Here is a 21,880-nt window from a genome sequence, read left to right on the forward strand (position 1 = left end):
GTGATAACTATTATAACCAACTGGATAATTAGTGTAATGGCTGCAACTTTCATTTTAAGTGTCAAGTTGCATATACTGTACAGTGATTGTAATCCTTACCATAAGCATCAGTGATTATATCTGAACTATCAACTGTCTTGGCAGTGCTTCTCTGTTATTTCATTGGTTGTAACTTTGCAACTAACTGAAAGGCAGTGGTGGAGGTAATGAATTACAACTACTCGCGTTACTGTAATTAAGTACATTTTTGGGGTTTTTGTACTGTCACGAGTATAATTTTACGTCAGTAATTGTACTTGTACTTGAATACAAATTAAGCTGCGTAATTTACTTACTTTTTTAATCAAAATTCGTTACAGAGTACTGTAATTAAATTAATATTTCAACCACTGACTTCGGTAGACAATAAAAAAATCTCATCTAAACAGTCCATTGAAATGCCTGGTACATTATTTGAACCAAAAAACAAGTTCAGGCTACTGCAGATTTACGTCTGCTAACCATTTTCATACAGTCACAAAGTTAGTGTTTGACATATGGAGATTCAAAGCAGCAATAATGAACCTGAAGAACACAGAAATGACAAAGAAATAGCAGAAGATGACCCGGAGGAGCTGTTCACCTACAGGTACACAGGGATAAAAGTGGACAGCTGTGCTGATGTAGAGTGAATAGCTTTGTTATCATCTAAAAATGCTAATTAAATGTATGCCCAAAACTGGAATATCGCATAAAAGACATGCAAATAAAGCAGCGTTTCCATCCAACTAGTCAAAGAGAACAAAATCGCCACTTTCTGATTAACTGGCAACAAGTAAAAGCAAAAAGTAAAAGCAGAATTTGCTCCAGTAGGAGAAGCTCCGTATTTGTATTATCTTCATTTAATAAATGACTTGCACCTCAGAAGCCAATTGTAACACCTGCAGATGCTTTTGAAAATTCTGGAGGTAATTAATAATATCTTAACATTAATACTGATATGGTTAGGGCGTTTTAGAATGACCAAAACAACACTTCAGATATTTTACAATATGCTCAGCCTGCTGGTTTGTCCATTCACACACATTTTTAAAATATATGCGCATCATGAAATTTACATCAATCGTTTTTGTGTGCATATCCAAAAAGCGCATAAAATAACTGGATGAAACCTGCCCTCTGCTGTGACATCTGGCTTACACAGGTTTGCTGCTGTGTCTTAAACCGTCAAAAATTTTTAAATGTAAATTTTGGGCCTTAAAAAAGTCTTAAATTCGCTATTCTAGGTCCTAAATATTTTTGCACAGGTCTTATTTTTCCGATGTTCATGTGACGTTACATCTAAAGCTCAATTAAATATTTTTTTGTTGCTGTTGCTTGGTTTTTCGTGGTGTTTTAGTTCTTTATTTCACTAGTCCTAATGTAATTTACGGTGTTAAAACTACAAATGAGACCAACATGCATTAGCCACCCAATGCATGTAGCGAATGTGACGTCATCGCTGTGTTAGTGGAGGTTCGCTTTGGGTGTGCGTGACATGATTTTGGGTGAATAGTTCGCGTGGTGCAGCATTTGATTTGAGTTGAATATGAAACACTTTGAAGAGATTTTGTCTGAAACAGTATGACTGTACAGACATCTTAACAATCCGAACATGCGTGATCATCATAGAGATAACCAGATGATCAATAATTCTTGGCTAGAAATTGAAACAGCCATGGAAAGGAGGAAAGTATTTTCCTAAAAAGCTTGAAAAAAACCTGAGGGTTAAGTTTGTCAAAACAAAAAAGTGGAGACCCATTTGGTTTTAATATTACAGAATATGTTTTTCCACCATTTATAGGTTTTACACTGATGTATAATTTTGAAGCTAAAACAATGTAACAGCTATAAACTAAAATTAAGTAGCACATTATGTCTTTGATAAATGGAAAGGAATATTTGAACCTATCAGTTTACACTATACTGATGCCCAATTTCTAGGCTTTATTGGTGATAATGGGCAAGATTGTTGGAACATTATTCTTTTTTAGTTTTTTAGTTTAAGCAGAGGACAGAAACTGGCCAGACAGTAATGTGTGAATCGTTGAGTGGGCAAAATAAATATATAACTTTTTTTTTCCTTTTATTCTTGCCATAATAATAATTAAATGTAAATTAATTTTCTCTTGTCATTGATATTTTACTTTAATAGGTAGAACTGTCCGAGGTATAAACAAAAGCAAGTGAGGCATCAAAGTTTGATTTAAAAAAACCTTGAAATGGTTATAAAACTTTATACACATCCATTCATTCATTCATTCATTCATTCATTCATTCATTCATTCATTCATTCATTCATTTTCTTTTTAGCTTAATTCCTTTATTAATCAAGAGTCACCACAGCAAAATGAACCGCCAACTTATCCAGCATATATTTTCCGCAGCGGATGCCCTTCCAGCTGCAACCTATCACTGGGAAACACCCAGCTGACCAGCTGACCGCTTACCTTCTTATAGACAGCTTTTGCACTGTTACCAATTAGTCCAGTTAGTTCGCCATGTACGTCGGTAAATTTAAGACACAGAGAAGAGTTGACCACGGCAACGGGGTTCGAGTCTGGTAAAGAACGGTTCTGGAAAGCGTGGGTAAGGCAATAATAAATCCAAAAAATAAAATGAATCAGTAAATAACAGGGTGAGGATGTCAGATCAAAAAATCAGATGAGGGCTTTTCTTTTTCTGGATTGCTTTTTAAAAATGTCAGTTGGATTTAGGGAAATGGGTAAGTGGGTCAATATGTGCTTTTGAAAATTCAACAGGTTGGGTTTATGGAAGGAGGAGGGTGAATCAGTCAATCAGTCAGTCATTCAGTCACTCAGCCAAACAGTCAGTCAACAGCAGCCTTTGGTGGATTTAAGTGAGAACAGCAACTCGCGAGATCGCACTCGCGAGAGAAATTTGAGATATCAAAAAGCGTACACAGCAGCCTCTGATAGATGTATGAAAATGTATTTAGAGGTATGCTTTTTAGAATGACTATGGGTTGGTAAAAAAAAAAAACTGAAATGAGTTCATAAATGCAATTTGGCATGGCATGGGAGGCAATCTCTCTGCAACTGTTACAAATTTAAGGTTAATGTACAAGTAAAAAAAAAAATCTTATTTATCCAAAGGTCATGTAAATGCCAAACCAGGTCAACTGTGATCCATTACACCCCTAATATCTGCAAAAAGAAAGAGATGTTAAGCTTTCAAATGGTATAATATGTATAGTGGTCTAAGAAATAATGTTGTAAACTTATAGCTATAAGCAAAACTAAGTCAGTAGGCATTTTTTATTTTTTAATCTAAAACCTTTTTATTTTTTGGAAAGTGTGTAGCTCAACCTCTGTGCACTCTAGAAGACTGCAGACCATTTAGTTTAATACAAGAAGATGCTATAGCAGAAACCGGAAAAAAGACATTCACCTTGATCATGGAGAACATTTCGAAGCTACACATTGTACACTTTGTTATAGTTAAAAAACTTCCGTGTTGAGTTACGTAAACAGTTCATGCAAAATTAACATTTCCAATGAACAGCTTCTTTTTTGCATAATTATTTGCCGAAAAAAAAAAAAAAAACACAGGAAAGAATCACATCACTGTCCATTTCAGAAGATACACCAGAAGAGACACCAGCATTGATATCAAAACTGCCAGAACGTCTACCAAAAATATAGAAAACAAAATAAATAAATAAAACTTAAAAATGAGCAGAGAAAATAGGGAAAGCATTTCTAGTATTTATGAAAACAAAGTGGAAGATATTACAAGGAATGAGATCACTGCTAGAAACACTATGGAGATCGTTCGAGGTTACAGAAGTAACCCTTCGTTCCCCAAGGAGGGGAACGGAAGTGCCATAGAGTGGATTGATTGAAATCCACGAAATGGGAGGATTCGGATCAGAAGCCGCTTGTCTGAAAGAGTATTGAACGGGCCAATGAATGAAATTAATTGGCAGCGTAAGCTTGCGCAGGTGTGCGGCATAGGCAATTATCCCAGCATATAAGCGCACCTGAAGCCAGCAGACGCTATCCTTTTAAGCTGAAGAGACTTTCAAACAGCTAAGGGACAGTCACTATGGAGATGGAGTATGGCACTTCCGTTCCCCTCCTCGGGGAACGAAGGGTTACTTCTGTAACCTCGAACGTTCCCCTTCGGTTGGGGAACTTCAGTGCCATAGAGTGGATTGATTGAAATTCACGAAATGGGAGAAGTATGGAAAGCGCCATAATGACTGCACCTTACCAACGCCCCCGATGAGGGGATAGTCAAGCAAGCGTGACGCACCCACATCATGGGAGGCGCGGTCCTCCAACGTGTCCCTGGCCCTAATTTATCCTACTTCAACAGAAGTTTTACGGATTTAGATATATTTTTTGGGAAGTCGTGAGCATCTAGATAATTCTAGGAAATACGACAGTACGTTGGGAAGCGTGCAATCCCGATAGGGAGGACGCTGCGGAGGCCATCCGTTACCCAAGGGGGGGATAGATGGCAGAATTTACATATGGACTAGCCCTAAAAAAGGGGGAGTACGCATAGCAAAAGAGTGGTTAGCGGAGAGGGAAGACACGGGTCCGCCCAGGGGGGGGACTTAACCGTGGCGAAATAAGCATATGGGATCGCCTAGTGGGGATCACGCATAGCAGGCACCTATACCCAAAACGCGGGCTGACCAGCGGGCAGACCTACAACGTAGTGGGCCAGCAAGTGACTCCTCCGCTGAGTCAGTGCTGGGGGCCACGGAGGAATCTGCAGGGCTCACCTGACGGGGAACTTTACTGACAGATAAAAAGGCGCACGTACCTCCGTGTTAGGGAGAATGGCGCAGCAAGCATGTTTCAACACCCTACCGAGTTGTTTCCTCAATCACCAAAGGGTTACCTAATACCCTTGAGGAAACCGGCTCCACTCGCAGATTGTAAAACCTTGCAAATGTGTTGGGTGTCGCCCAGCCCGCAGCTCTACAGATGTCTGTTAGAGAGGCGCCGCGTGCACGCGCCCAAGAGGATGCAACGCTCCGAGTGGAGTGTGCACGTACTCCCGGGGGACACGGCTGACCTCGACTCGAATAAGCGAGTGAAATGGCATCCACAATCCAGTGGGATAATCTTTGTTTCGATACGGCACTTCCCTGCAGAGCTGCTCAGATGATCGACAATTCTAAGTACGGTCCACATAAATGCGCAGAGCGCGAACTGGACAAAGTAAAGAAAGGGCTGGGTCTGCCTCCTCCGGGGGCAGCGCTTGCAGGTTCACTACCTGATCTCTAAAGGGGGTGGTAGGAACCTTGGGCACATAACCGGGGCGGGGTCTCAGGATGACGTGAGTGTAATCCGGCCCAAATTCCAGGCACGAGTCACTGACCGAAAATGCCTCCAGGTCCCCGACCCTCTTGATGGAGGCCAACGCAACCAGCAGAGGTCTTCAGGGACAGAAATCTTAGAGATACTGATTCGAGTGGCTCAAAGGGATCGGATCGCAAACTCGTGAGAACGAGTGCCGAGAGAGCCCTCGGTCAGGGAAAAAAACAACTGGCCATGAGCGTTCTCGGAGGAAGCAAACAGATCGATCTGGGCCTCCCCGAATCGCGCCCATATCAGCTGAACAGACTCGGGGTGGAGTCTCCATTCTCCAGGGCATAACAGCTGTCGTGAGAGCGCATCGGCTGCACGATTGAGCGTGCCTGGAACGTGAATGGCACGCAGCGATTTCAGCCGCGGGTGACTCCAGAGGAGCAGACGGCGGGCGAGCTGAGACATACGGCGAGAGCGCATACCCCCCATGCGGTTGATATACGCCGCCGCCGCCATACTGTACGTCCTGACCAGCACGTGTTGCCGCTCCAGCACCGGTAAAAAGCGGTGGAGAGCGAGGAACACTGCCAACAGCTCTAGGCGATTGATATGCCAATGCAACTGGGCACCCTTCCACAGGCCCGCAGCCGCATGCCCGCGACACACGGCCCCCCAACCCGTGTTGAAAGCATCTGTTGAAACAACAACATGGCTGGACGCCTGTCCTAGAGGCACACCGGCCTGTAGGAACAAGGGGTCGTTCCAAGGGCTGAGGGCGCGGCGACACAGCGCAGTAACCGAGACCCGGTGTGTGCCCGTGTGCCATGCGCGTCTGGGGACCCGATCGTGAAGCCAGTGCTGAAGTGGTCTCATATGGAGCAACCCGATCGGCGTGATGGCGGCTGCGGATGCCATATGCCCCAGGAGCCTCTGAAAGAATTTCAGTGGGACCACTAGTTTGCTGTCGAGCTCCCTCAGACAGTTCAGCAACAGGCGAGCGCGTTCCACGGAGAGGTGCGCTACCATGGTGATCGAGTCCAGCTCCATCCCGAGAAAAGAAATCCTCTGCACGGGGGCGAGTTTGCTCTTTTCTCGGTTGACCTGAAGCCCCAGTAGGCGGAGATGCCGAAGCACCTTGTCCCTGTGCACAATCAATTGCTCCCGCGAGTGAGCTAAAATCAGCCAGTCGTCGAGATAATTGAGTATGCGGATGCCCGCGAGCCGAAGGGGCGCTAGGGCACCCTCTGCGAGTTTGGTGAAGACCCGCAGAGACAGAGAGAGCCCGAAGGGGAGGACCTTGTACTGCCACGCTCGACCCTCGAACGCAAACCGCAGAAATTGGCGGTGGCGTGGAAGAATGGAGACATGGAAATACGCGTCCTTCAGGTCTATGGCTGCAAACCAATCCTGAGGACGAACGCATTGGAGAATGCGCCTCTGCGTGAGCATTCTGAACGGCAGCCTGTGCAGACAGCGGTTCAAAACGCGCAGATCTAGGATTGGCCGTGACCCACCGCTCTTTTTGGGTATGATGAAGTATGGGCTGTAAAACCCACTCTCCATCTCGGCTGGAGGAACCGGCTCGATTGCACCCTTCGCCAGGAGGGCAGCAATCTCCTCTCGCAAGACAGGGGCGGACAGGGGGTTGACCCTGGAGAAATACACGCCCGTAAACTTGGGGGGCCGTTTCGCAAACTGAATCGTGTAACCGAGTCTGATTGTGCGTATGAGCCACCGCGAGGGGCTGGCCCGCGCTAACCAGGCAGGCAGAGCCCTCGCTAATGGAGTCATCGCTACAATTGCTGACGTACCAGCGGCGAGGCAGCGCGGAGTGGGTGTGCTGATCTTAGAAGCACGAGGGTCCCGCGGAAGAGCTGGAGGAGAGCGATTCGCTCTGGCTCCGCACCCTGACTCCGGAGAGGGGGCTGGAGGGCTGAGGGAAGGGAGACCGACCCCCCAGCGATCGTGAGCCACTGGCGAAGCACGTAGAGTCTGCGAGCCGGAAGGCAGCGCGTCCCGGACTGGCAGAACTCGTGCAGTCACATCCGGGGAAGGGAAAAAGTGCTCTTTTACTGATGTTTTGGTGGCACTGAAAAGTACCGTTGTTATCGGGGCCCCGCCCTCCAGCGGGGAAAGAGCAAGTTTCCTCTTCTCCGGATGGCCTGTCTCAGGGACGCTTCGCGGTCCATTTACCGGACTTAACGGCGCCCTGGGCAGGAGGGGCTGCCTGCTTTCGAAGTGTACGCCGCGCCCGCTTGGCCGGAGGCGCAGGCGGGTGCGGGGCAGCACTCGTTGGCGGGCGCCCTCGGCGAGGAACAGCGGAGGTGGATGGCTCGGCGGGCGGAGCGGGCTTACGGCCACGCCGATAGATGACATTGCCCATCGCATCTGACTGCTCTTTCACCGCCTTGAATTCCTGGGTGAATTCACCGACGGTGTCGCCGAACAGGCCAGCCTGGGATATGGGCGAGTCAAGAAAGCGAACTTTGTCAACATCGCGCATATCGGCCAGGTTTAGCCAGAGGTGGCGTTCCTGAATCACAAGTGTGGACATCGTCCTCCCCAGCGCACACGCGGCGGACTTAGTAGTCCGAAGAGCATAGTCGGTCGCGGTGCGCAGCTCATGTAATAAGCTTGGGTTGGACCCGCCCTCGTGCAGCTCGGCCAGCGCCTGCGCTTGGTAGCGCTGGTAGGTGGCCATCGCGTGCAAAGCAGAAGCAGCCTGGCCCGCAGCCTTATAAGCTCTGGCTCCGAGGGAGGCAGACAACCTACAGGCTTTGGACGGGAGGCGGGGCAAACCCCGCCACGTAGAGGCGCCGCGCGGACAAAGATTGACCGCGATAGCGCGCTCCACTGACGGGATCGCCTCATACCCCCTGGCAGCTCCGCCGTCAAGGGCGGTGAGGGCGGAGGTACACGCAGCGCGGGCAGAGAAAGGTGCCCTCCAAGACTGCGTGAGCCTACTGTGCACTTCCGGGAAGAAAGGGACGAGAGACTTCGAAGGCTTCGCCTTCTGATCCTCTACGTAGCACCCATCTAGTCGGTCCGGCCGCGGAGCTGGGGGATAAACCATCTCCAACCCCACGGCCGAAGCAGCCCGGGAAAGCACGGCTAACATGTCTGCTTCAGGATCCGATTTGACAGCGCTCACCTGCCCGGAGGGGGCGAGCGGGTCCGGATCTTCGTCGGACAGTGAAAGCCCACCCTCCGATGCCGCGGAGGACATCTGATCTCCGGTGTCAGCGAGTGTGAGAGCTACCATCTGGTTAGACGGATCACTCCCACTACCCGAAGCTTGGATGGAGCGCCGTGAGGAGCGAGAGGTCCGCGAGCCCGTGGGCGGCGGATTATCTCCCGCTGGAACCCTCAGATCTGCCTGAGCGCCCGCTGCTTTTTTAGAACAGGAGGCAACTGGGGTGGCTCGCTCTCTTGCGAAAGTTAGCCGCGATCTTAGCTGTGCAACGGTCATGGCATCGCAATGACGACATGAACCGCCCGCGAGCACCGCATTAACATGCTGGACCCCCAAACATGCAATGCCGTGATCGTGTCCATCATCCGGAGCCAGGAAACCCCCGCATCCAGAAACGCACAGTCGGAGCGGCATCCTGAAAAGGACGTGCTGCACGACTGTGTTGCTCTTTTAGGAAAGTTTGCAACAATACGCACCGCTCTGGAGGACCGGACCTAAAGAACCGCAGGCAAGGGAGAAACCCAGCTCGACCGTCTGCCACCGCAAAGACCCACTCTGGACCGGGAGACACACTCGTTCGCTCTGAAGTGCTGAACAGCAAGAGGAACCCTCATCAACTTACTCAGAAAGGATCTGAAGCGAAAAGGATAGCGTCTGCTGGCTTCAGGTGCGCTTATATGCTAGGATAATTGCCTATGCCGCACACCTGTGCAAGCTTACGCTGCCAATTAAATTCAATCATTGGCCTGTTCAATACTCTCCAGACAAGCGGCTTCTGATCCGAATCCTCCCATTTTGTGGATTTCAATTAATCCACTCTATGGCACTGAAGTTCCCCAACCGAAGGGGAACCAGACATCTGAGCTCACAGGTATAATTCATGTATACATTTCATCACACAACATAAATGTAATCAATAATGACTTGCAATAAAGGTTTGCTAAGTTTACAGCTGAAGTGTGCTTTGGTGAATGATTAAGAATATATCATCATGCTTGTTCATCTTCAGAAAGTGATTGTGGTAAGATGAGAAGGTACAGAGCAGCCACAGTGTGTTTGGTGCTGCTGTGTTTTCTTCTGCTGGCTGCTGTCACGGTGCTGAGTGTGATGTTCACTCTAGACAGACAACAACTGATATCAATGAATGAGAATCTGACTAGAGAGAGGGATCAGCTAAAATTGGAGAAAAATAATCTTCAGAAGAATCTTAGTGAAATGGGTAAGTTTCATCTTTTTTTTAAATATTATTAGGGCAATATGATTGTGTTATTCATTAACATCTGTGTTCAGTGCTGGTGAAAGTTACTCTTGAAAGTAATGCATTACACTATTGAGCTACTTGCCAAAAATTAACTAGCACTTGCAGTGCTTTTTATTGAATAAGTAATGTATTACGTTACTTTTGAGTTTTTTAAGCTGTTTTGGCTTGATGTCTTTCAGAAATTTCAGGGTTAATGTTCTTTCTTTTTTTAATAGAGGTGTTCTGCAATTAATAACACACTAACCTTCATTTTAAAACAATTATAAACAAACAAAAAAAATAAATTAAAAAAATGTTATCTTCTAAGAAATTCCTGATCCCAGAGCTGTATGTGTTGTATATAGAGATTAGTAAAAGCTTAAAGCAATGCGCTTGCTTCTTTTGTACTTTTTGTATTATTAGCAACTCAGGCTCATTTTGAAAACATACCTCTATGTACAGTTCTAGAGAGCACCAAATACGTCCCAGGAGCTGTGTTTTTTTGCAGTTTTTGTTTTCGTGAATCCGCCAGAGGCTGCTGTGTATGCTTTTTGAGGCCTCAAATTTCTCTCGTGGGTGCCATTCGCACCTGCTGTTCTCGTGTAAATTCACCAGAGGCCGCTGTCGACTGACTGTTTGAATGACTGACTGACTGATCAACTGTCCTACACTGTCCAACACAATTGTAATGTATTCCCTAAACCCAACTAACAATTTTCAAAAGCAATCCAGAAAAAGAAAAGCCCTCACCTGATTTTTACCATGCTTTCCGATTTTACCACATTCTTACCCTGTTATTTACCTGTTTATTTATTTATTTTTTTGGCTTCTTTTTTTGTCTTACCCGCTTTTTGTAATCTATCTTCGACAAACTCGAAGCAGGTCATCGTGGTCATCTCCTCTCTGCGTCTCAAGTTAAGCCCAAGAGGGAACAGTGCCACACAACCCCATATCGTTCATTTTCAGTGTTGGGGAGTAACTAGTTACATGTAACGGCGTTACGTAATTTAATTACAAAATAAAAGTAACAGTAATTCGTTACAGTTACTGAGAAAAATGTGTAATTAAATTACAGTTACTTTTGAAAATGTTAAAGATTAAAAATGGGGTTACATCTATAAATTTTCTTTAAAATTCTGGGATATGCTGAATAATATTAATCTATTTCTATGCCTGTTTTTGATATGCACCATGCCTTCTGCCAAAGCTATTAAAGCGCAGCTATTCGGATGCTTTTGATTTGCGGCGCACCCACGGGCGTAAATCCCGAGGGGAACATGTCCTTTACCATCCGAGGGTTGTCTCTCCACCAAAAAACATATATATAAAAAAACCCTGCACTCTCTATTGTGAACAATATATGTATGTATACCTAAAATAATTGTCTAAATAAAAAAACCCGCATTTGTCATTTTAAATGCATTTAGAAACAGTTTCCCCCCCTACACAGTGGTTTGGCCCCCTGCCTGCTGGCTCATCTCACAACACACACACACACACACACACACACACACACAGCCAAACAGAAGTCTGCGGCTGTGTTCATTTTAAACTTCAGTAAGTATTTTATTCACTTTAAATTAAGCGATTCTCTTCAATGTAGTTAATGCAGACTTATTCATAAATTAGCTGCCAAAAAAATGCTGATTATCGGTGTAACTGTTATCTGCTGTATTAGTGGTAAAAAATACTCATGTAGTTATAGAGGTAAAGTTGGCTTTATATTCACACATTCGTTCAGTGACACACCCCCTATTTCAGACATCCTAAGTCTCCCGGAAGTTGGAGGGACTATTCCTCAAATGCATAGAAACTCCCGCATGCCCGCAAATGAATGATAATCTCGCATCTCCCGCCCGGTCCTTGCGCACCCCTCTCCTTCGCATCCCTCCTAGCTCTTCAGATACGTCTCGCGCGCACACGCCCCTACTCAGATACGTCGCTCACTAAACCCCGATACCCTCATGCAAAACCAACTTTACCTGTATCTGGTAGTTTACGTATGCTTGTTTACATTAGCTTCTTGAAAAGTGCATTGTCCCGTAAGACTCCTAAGCCGTTTTCAATGCATTGTTTCATTTGTGACGATTTGGCATAATGTTAACTTAACATTAGCGGCCACAATTAGCATATTGTTTAGCTGTGTATTTGCTCAATGAGCACTGTGCTACGTCCAATCTTGCCCCACTGTATTTTTTATTTAAATTAATTTCAGTTCTATTCTTAAGTGACTCAATTAATTTGAAATATAAAATGTCCTTGTTTTTATTGTGTGATTATTTTTATGATAGTTTTACATTCTTTATGTAAAGCACTTTGAATTAGCATTGTGTATAAAATGTGCTACAGTATAGATAAACTTGCCTTGCTGTGTCGTAGACTAGATAAAATGATTGAGGTAAAGTTGGTTTTATATTCACACATTCGTTCAGTGACAGCTCCATACATTGTTTACTATGGTACTTTGAATATTCGGACTGAAATCCCATGTATTCATAATAATATGAATAATAACAATACATTTTATTTGTGTAGCACTTCCCTATATGCATGCAACTCAAAGCGCTTCACAAACAACAAACAAGCATTGTAAAATAAACCAAATAATTTTTTTTTTAGACAAATAAAGCAAAATAAACAACAAATATATACTCAGATAAAAACATACATGTACACGCATGCATATATCTACACAATCACACACAATAGTCCTTGCATGCACACTGTACATATATACATAAACCTACACAATATACATAAATTGCATACACTTCACAAACTGTGACCTATGCTGTACTTTGATGGTTGTTGGCTGCTAATATGATTTTACCATTTACAATGAATACTTTTCTGAAACTATATTATAAATGAGAAAGACTGAATGTGCGAATATAAAACCAACTTTACCTCGATGATAAAATGACAGAGAAAATGGACATAATATCATTTTTCAGTGCACTAAACGCACAAGTACAAAAAGTTCATATATTAAGGCAATTTGGCTTTAAGAATGAGTTTTATGAAAATAATAATGTCACAATATCAATCACAGGAGAAGGAGAAATAAATGATTAAGGAACAGGCAGAGCAGGGTCAGTCAGATGTACAGTGTCAGGTAAGGGTGTTGTGCTTTTATTGAAGGGATAATGACAATTCTTTTGCAAAAATTGCTTTGTCATTGAATTTGATTTACTTTAAAAATTAAATAGCTTTTCACAGTAGCAAAGCTATTTTATTAGTGAAGTAGCACAGTAATCCACACACAAGCTTCATTTACCGATCACAGATCAATAGTGTTTTAAATGTGTAGCACCTGGTTTTATTTGATGTTTTTTTTTTGTTTTTGCTGTTATGTGCTATAATTTATTTCTGTTTGGTACAGCATATTATTTACACTAAATAATGGAAATGAACAGTTCTGCCTCATATGTTTCATTGGCCACTACATTGTTTTATTGGTCACTAAGATTTTATTAACTTGTATTTAAATAGCTTCGATTTAAAAATGAAAATTGCAAAAATAGCTTGGATGTATTTTTTATTGTAAATGCCACAAAAATCACCTGCACAACTAGCTAACATCTTGGTTTTGTAACAACAACAGTAAACACTTTTTTGTGATAAGGTCTGGTTGTGTGGTGGCTGTACTTTACAATTAAATTAATATAATCTTAATTAAAGTGATGAAAGATTTTGAGATTCTAACAGTAGTTAGAGCTACTGTAAGCTCACACCTACTTGGTATTTATGCTTGAAAATGATTTAGTTGATAATAACTGTTAGCAATTAAAAGTAATCAAAAAGTAATCAGATGTAATTAGTTACTTTACTTTTATAAAGTAATCAAAAATTACTGCAACTTGTTACATTTTAAATAGAGTAATTTGTAATCTGTAATCTATTACATTTACAAAGTAACCTTCCCAACACTGTTCATTTTGAAAATTAAAAAAATGAAATGCAGCCATACGTACTTTTGGCTACATAATTCGCTATCTACAGAAATGCTTACAGGGCTACTTTTCAGAATGAGCCTGTGCTGCTAAATGTTATGTTATGCAAAAGTTATGCTAGTTATGCAACAATTTATTTTTAAAGCTAATTAATTAGCCTCCTAAACGCTGCATATACCCAGACTGAGTCTGTGATGTCATTTACTTCTGCATTCTATAAATTTTATATGTCTGTACTGGCTCAATACTCCCATAAATGATCTCGTTCTCTCATCAGTTAGAATAGAATAACTTATGCATAGATTATGATAGATACATTGTTTTTTTTTCCTATAATTACTGACATTTGAAGGTACCACCTAAATTAATTACAGCAATGTAGACCACACAGAACCTAAAGGGAACATTTTTAAATTTGAGTTTACAAATTTATGGACGGGTTTATAACGCAGACATCATATACAATTATCTTAATCACTTTCAACAGTGTTTTATGAAAATAAAGGGTTTAAAATAATTCCAAACATTTGCATTTACACCTCTGCATGTGGATTTGGGAAGCTTTTGATTTTGGGAAGGCAAAATCCAGGCAGAATCCCCAAAATATTTCTTGACTTTTAAAAAGTAACTCACATTACATTTTTTAAGTAACTAAAGCATTTTGTTACTTAAAAAGTAATAAAAGTAATATTATTACGTAACCCTCGATCGCCAACACTGTCTATGTGACAGGTGCAATTCGAGTGAACGCATGATTTTTGAAGCATGAACAATGTAAACACATTGACACAATAACAAGTCAATTTATACAACATTTGAGTATACAAGTAAATGTCAAACATCAATTTTAAGAACTAACATGTTGGATCTGGTGAGATTATGACTACCAGGGGGCAATAAACATGTTTTGGCTTCCCTATTTAAGGCACACCTGGATAAAAAAAAAATTATAGTTTAGGAGGCTGAAATAATTTTATACATAATAAAAATGGCAAGGCAGTGGCGCAGTAGGTAGTGCTGTCGCCTCACAGCAAGAAGGTCGCTGGGTCGAGCCTCGGCTTAGTTGGCGTTTCTGTGTGGAGTTTGCATGTTCTCCCTGCGATCGTGTGGGTTTCCTCCTGGTGCTCCGGTTTCCCCCACAGTCCAAAGACATGCGGTACAGGTGAATTGGGTAAACTAAATTGTCCGTAGTGTATGAGTGTGTGTGTGGATGTGTATGTGGGTGTTTCCCAGAGATGGGCTGCAGCTGGAAGGGCATCCGCTGCATAAAAACATGCTAGATAAGTTGGCGGTTCATTCCGCTGTGGCGACTCCGGATTAATAAAGGGACTAAGCCGACAAGAAAATGAATGAATTAATGAACAATAAAAATACCTGAACTGTTTGTTTACAGATGGATGGATTTTCTATCAGTCCAGTTTTTACTTAGTTTCATCTGAGATGAAGAGCTGGAATGACAGCAGAAAATACTGTAATGACAGAGGAACAGATCTGATGATTGTGAACAACTTACAGGAACAAGTGAGTGAGAACGTCCCTTCAATTAACAGAAAACTAAAATGTATGTGTGTGTTCAAGCTATAATGAAATGAAAGACAGTTTAATAACTGTTGTTAAACTGGCTTTTCAGAATTTTTTAAAGAACATTTCTGCTGGTTCGTATTTCTGGATTGGTCTGTCTGACCAAGAAGTAGAAGGAAGATGGAAATGGGTTGATGATAGCAACACGTGCTTTGGGTGAGAAAATTTTACCTGATTTTGAATTGTTTTTAAAATTAGTATCATATCACATAAAAGCAGCACTGAACATCTAATGTTGATCTGTTGGTTCATCTTTTGGGCAAAGGGAGAACCAAATACCTATTTGCAAGAAGAAGACTGTGCTACAGTTGGTCCAACAGGATGGTTTGATTACCCATGTAGTATTAATTTAAAATGGGTCTGCGAAGCGGCTAATTTTATATAGTACATTATGAATACCTGTAGGTATGTCAAATGTTCAGTTCTTAGTAATACATCAACTTTTATTTCATATACAGTTGAAGTCAGAATTATTAGCCCCCCCTGAATTATACACCACACTGTTTAATTTTTTCCCCAATTTCTGTTTCACAGGATGAACACATTTCTAAACATAATAATAACTCATTTCTAATAACTGATTTATTTTATCTTTGCCATGATGACAGTAAATAATATTTTACTAGATCGTTTTCAAGACACTTCTATACAGCTTAAAGTGACATTTAAAGGTTTAACAAGGTTAATTTGAATTTTGAAGAAATGAATTTCAAAGCAATCAATGTCAACAAAGAAAAAAATTAGATGTCCATGTTGGATTCGAAGTAAACTGCAAAATAAATAATAATAATAATAATAATAATAAAGTATTGAATACAAACAATTGTACTATTATAAAGTAGAAACAATTTAGCTTAGTCCTCTTTTACATTCAGCCAGTTGCTAAAACAGTCCAGTCTGTTGACATTATCGGTGGACAATGTGGCCCTTTTGTTTTGAATGTGTGAGCTGAGAGTGAGAACAATCTCTCACCAGCAGGATCACTGAATTAGCATATGTATTTTGATGCCTAATTTTGTTGCCACTGGTGTTGCGACAAGGATGTAAGAAGCATCAAGCGGTATATTAAAGGCACCCACAGGTACGAGTTGAGTCACACCAAAGATTCATTTTTACTGGAACTTTGGTCACACGGACGGCGATATCGGTGATGTTTAGGCATTTGTTCTTGTTGCTAGGAAACGCGCGCACACTCACACACACACAACTCGTGTAGGACAGCACAGCCGGAGCGACTCCCTTTAGATTCAACATGTATGATCGCGTTCATCAAATTTGCTTAATCTAAGCGTTTTTAAGTATGGCTATATTTTAAAAGGATTCAGACTCAGCAACATGAAGCAGACGCTTTACAAAAGTTGCATTTAAGAGGGAAACACTGAGTACATTTATTCTTTGCATGTTGAACACGCGTTGACCACAACAGAAAATTGACATTAATTGTTTTAGACTAAAACTTGCCTTCAAAAAGTGCTTCCTGGATCTTATCCATATTTCTTTGCATGTTGAACACGTCGACCACAACAGGAAGAAAAACAACCTGCAACTGCAGTAATTGCGTTTATTTTTCTAACGCGTTAATTATTTCAAATTAATCGCTTGCGTTAATGCAGTAATTTTGACAGTACTAATATATATATATATATATATATATATATATATATATATATATATATATATATATATATATATATATAATGTTCTGTCAAACTATGTTGCATGTTAAAATCTAAAGTAAATATGCAGGTGAAATAAAACGGACATTTCCATGATTGAGAAATATGACTTTTACACTGATCCAATGTTCAGTGCTAAGCATGTATGAGTTTACCCCTCACAAGTCTATCTTTTAAATTCATATTTTTATTAGAAGGCTATACAATATTATATTTGTACATATACAATTAATTTATTAGTACTAAAGCCAAATCTGAATCTTATCTATCAAAATAACATCCAAAAACGAGTAATAAGTCCAAAAACGAGTACATCCAAATTTCTGTTTTAGAAAAATATTAAATACAAATTTAAAAAAGAGGAAAAATCAAAAGTAGCAAAAAATGGAAAAGCTTAGTTGAAAATGTTTAGGTTGTATTTTTATTTAATTTTTCTTGCATTATTTTGCTTGAATTTAATTGCATTATCTTTAAATTTCTAAATATGTCTGGCTTCTACAGTATTATTTTAATAAATACTGTATATCTGTTTACGAAACCTGTTTTGTCAAAATGCACCAAAATAACAATAAACACAACAAACTGGCATTCAAATCTACTTCCATTTTATTTTTAGCAGCGTTATCTTCCAGCAATCACTTCCCAAAGTACAGATTCATGCACCATCTACATTTTTTTTTTATAATTTCAGAAACAATAGTTTAAAGTGGTCATATGTCACAATAGGAAAATGACTAACTTCTGTTTCATGTCGAGTTTATATTTTTATAATAAAACTGTTATAATTTATTATAATACTGCTATGTTAATTATATATATATATTGTTATATATTATTATTAATATTATATTATTACTTTAAAATGCATGAAATTATTATTACAAATAACCTGATTAATGATGATTTACTAATGTTAAGAACTAAACTGGCTATTTGAACCATGCAAACAAATATTGAAATGCTTGTATACACACTATAGATGAGATTCTGAATAAAGTCATGATTTATAAAGTCATGATTCATAAATCATGACTCATGATTGTTTTTTTTTTTTTTTGTTTCTTTGTTTGTTTGCATTTGCAAATTCCTGACAATTCCTGACAAATTTATGTGCTTATCATTTATAATGTTTTTATAAATACTGTATTATTAAAAAAATTTAAAGGTTAAATTAAAAAAAAATTATTTGCTGGATTAAAATTAGTGTCATGAATGAGAATGAGCTCAGACAGAAACAGACAGAAACTAAGACGTCAGAGCCTTACATTTCAGTGATGGAAGTATTCTCATTCTTTTGAAGTATCCTCAATATTCCTCTCATATTTGAATGGACAGGGATTTTACTGAACTAATAAGACAAAAACAACAAAGTATCAAACACAGTGCTTTCAACTTTGATTAATCTGTATATACAGTATCCATAGCATCAGGAAGTTCTCAGAAGTTAACATTGTTCTAATCTTTTTTTAAATAGTTTTTTTTATTATTATTTTTTAAATAAATGAAGGTGTAAGTTATACATTAAATCATTAAATGCAGAACTCCTTTATTTAAAAACAGAAAAATAGCCTGCAAGTTCTGAAAGAGATCAAGCCTCAGGGAGGTAAGAAAAAGTCAACTCAAAAGTAATGTAACGCATTACTTACCATAAAAAGTAACGCTATGGTTACTAAAGTAACCCTCATTTAGAGTCGAAAATAACCCAGTAAAGGGTTTTTAATACGACAGTGCGTTGGGAAAGCGTTCAGTCCCGATAGGGAGGATGCTGCTGAGTTCACCTGCTACCCAAGGAGAGGAGACCTGGTGACAGCCTGTGGCCCAGCCCCAGAAATGGGGGAGGGGTACATAAGAGGATGGTTAGCGGGGAGGGAAGACACGAGCCTACCTAAACCGTGGTTGAGTGAGGTATTAACCACCGCCATTGGTAGACTTCCTTGCGTCTATGGACCACACATGGAGGTTCCACAGATCTGGGCGAGGGTGCCTGATGATGCCCTGTCCCTGAGAGAGTAGGTGCGCTCTCAAGAAATCCGCCAGGGGGGTTGTCGCGAGGAGGGAGAGTTCTAAATCCAGGTCTGGTTGGGCCAGAGAGGCGCAATTAACAAGACCTGCTCCTCGTCCTCCCTGGGTTTGCACAGTAACCACCGCATCCAGAAACGCACGGTCAAAGCGACGTCTTGAAAAAGATGCACTGCAAAACCGTGTTGCTCTTTTAGAAAAGCTTTTTTTCTATATACAATCCGCTCTTGGAGGACCGGACCCAAAGAACGCCAGGCAAGGGAGAAAAACCCAGCTCGAGCGTCTGCCACACACTCTGGACCAGGAGAAGCTGCTTCTCAATCTTTCTCTGTAGACACAGGTTGGAAAACCCTCAATGACTTTCTCAGAAGCTCGTGAAGGGCTCTGAAAGCGAAAAGGATGTCAAGCATTGCACTAGCTGCGTCTTATGTACTTGACTGATTTTCATTGACGCCAGCTGTACATGCTGACGCCGCCAATTAATTTGGCATTTTATTGGCCTGATTTTATACTCTTTCAGATTATTGGTTTCTGACGAAAACCCCATAGGGGAAGATTTTCCACATAGCATTGGAGTTCCCCATCCGAAGGAGAACCAAGTAACAAAACTACTTTGGGGGAGTAACTTTGGGGAGTAACTCAATATTATTATGCATTACTTTCAAAAGTAACTTTCTCCAACACTGTTAGTTACAGAAAATTGTGACATCCTAAAGCAAATAAGATAAAAATAAAATTTAATTACTGTGGATTGCTCTTTGATGTGTTCGTAACCAAACATCGAATCTTAATTGTATTTGCGCCATTATTGATGACGGCATCAGCACTTGTGTTGCAATTGTCATTTGAATAAACAGCTCCATATGTCTTGTGATTTATCAGCAGGAAACAATGAAGAAAGGTGTACTGAATAGTTGTATATGGCGAAAGACATACTGGCACCATGTCTAGTGCATTCGGGAAGTGACTTCAGGAAGTTGCTGACTGTTCTTCTAAACATCTAGCAAATAAATGAACAAACATGTCATTTATGATGGTAAAAAAGAAGAGGAATGTGTAATTAATTCCTCTTCTATTCTACTTTGAAGAATGGGCTTCACAGTTTTGACTAAAATAGAATTGTTTCTTGTTTATTGTTGTTATTTTTAACAAGTTGCCAACCTATTATTTTACCATACATGCAGAACCTTAAAGATAGCATCATGAGGTAGTTTAAAGAATTTAACACTAGGATGCAATCAATTTATAAACACACATGCTTTACTCTGGATTCTGATTGGCCTTTTGGGAGATTCCAAGGTCAGATTTTTTTCGGATATTGTATCATGTAATCTGATAACATGTTATTTGGTCTATATAATATGCAGCAAATGAAGATATTCAAAGCCATTGCTAAATCCATGTGTCCAGTAACACACTGTTGACTCACTCTCTTGTTTCAAACAAACACAGTTGGTGCTATCTTATATTTTACTTGTTGACTGTATTAAATAACTGCTGTATTACATGCGTCACTGCTGTTCATTCTTCTAAATTCCAAATATTTATGCTGCTTGACTGCAATGACTTAAAGCCATTTTTTTAGGAACTTTAATTCCACAAAAGTGTTATTTTTGAGCTAATAAATCAGTTTAGTGAAAATAGTATTTTGAATACAATTATGCAATTATTTTTCTTTGGGATCCTGACCTGAAACTGGACATTTCTATCTTGATAAAAACATACACTGACAAAAATAATAAAAAAATTTAAAATATTCATTAAATCTCAAAGATCTCAAAGTAATAATGAGATTTAAGTGTTGTTTCATATGATTTGGGCCTTTGCAACCTGACCTCAGATCGTTCCTCAGACGTTCTCTCAAAGTCATCTTAAAATTGAATTGAAAAGAAGGACAAAAGCCAGAATTAAAATGTACAACAGAAAAAAAAGATCCATCCTGATAACCTTTAGCTAGCATTACAAAACAGAAGTCATAGAAAATGTCACTGTTGTGTAAGCTACTTAGAAAATGTAGAAAGCTAAGCTATTTACTCTACTTAAAATGTAGCTTAAGTACACTGAAAGCTACCCCGTAGGAAATGTAGCAAGCTAAGAGGTATACATAGTTTAGCTGCATCATTCATTCATTAATTTTCTTCTCGGCTTAGTCCTTTTATTAATCCAGAGTTGCCACAGCGGAATGAACTGCTAACTTATCCAGCAGGGTTTTTACGCAGTGGATGCCCTTCCAGCCGCAACCTCTGGAAAACATCCACAGACACTCGTTCACACTCATACACTACAGACAATTTAGTCTACCCAATTCACCTGTACCGCATGTCTCTGGACTGTGGGGGAAACCGGAGCACCCAGAGGAAACCCACGCAAACGCAGGGAGAACATGCAAACTCCACACAAAAACGCCAACTGACCCAGCCAAGGCTTGAACCAGCGACCTTCTTGGTGTGAGGTGACAGTAATATCTCCTGCCCCACTGCGTCGCCTTGGCTACTTCAAAGCAATTTTTTTAACAAGTCAACTTTAATCCAAGTCAACTATATATTAGTGATCAATAAATCTGTCAATGAAACAAAAAAGCATGATCAATTAGTTCATTTATTTACTGTTGTTGATATGTTGTTCCAAACAGAAACAAATTATACTAAATACAACAGCAAAACAAAGAAACAAATCCAATAAAACCAGATGTTGCATTTAAAATGCTATAGTAATTCATAGTAAAAGAAAATATATGAGCGTATTATATTGTATAGCATTTACAACTCTTTGGTAAAGGTTAAAGACACCCTGGGGTACTTTAAAAAAAATTTAAGTTGTATGTACTGAGCATCATTTAAGAAAACATTAGCACCTGTCAGCTTTAATTGTAGGGAAAACCGGATCATTTTGAGCTTTTGTCAGCTAATTTC

The 21,880-nt window shown here is 40.5% G+C and overlaps 2 protein-coding genes across 23 annotated transcripts in view; one reads left to right on the forward strand and one right to left on the reverse strand.

Annotated features, from left to right (window-relative positions):
• LOC141376365 (C-type lectin domain family 4 member M) overlaps positions 1-20,891 on the forward strand; it is a 30,717-nt gene extending 9,826 nt beyond the window's left edge. The window contains exons 5-7 of one of the 2 annotated variants that reach the window (XM_087270665.1): positions 15,086-15,213; positions 15,323-15,429; positions 19,851-20,891. In XM_087270665.1, coding sequence (XP_087126791.1) covers positions 15,086-15,131 — 46 coding nt within the window. In that variant the 3' untranslated portion in view covers positions 15,132-15,213; positions 15,323-15,429; positions 19,851-20,891. Of the gene's footprint in view, positions 1-15,085; positions 15,214-15,322; positions 16,047-19,850 lie in introns of those variants that run through there. The other variant, XM_087270667.1, reaches the window with a different exon arrangement.
• The window catches only part of cadm2a (cell adhesion molecule 2a), a 755,249-nt gene that overhangs the window by 275,680 nt on the left and 457,689 nt on the right, over positions 1-21,880 (reverse strand).

The sequence above is a fragment of the Danio rerio genome, chromosome 10 (genome assembly GCF_052040795.2).
Source record: "Danio rerio strain M-AB ecotype USA chromosome 10, GRCz13ab, whole genome shotgun sequence".
Lineage (NCBI taxonomy): Eukaryota > Metazoa > Chordata > Actinopteri > Cypriniformes > Danionidae > Danio > Danio rerio.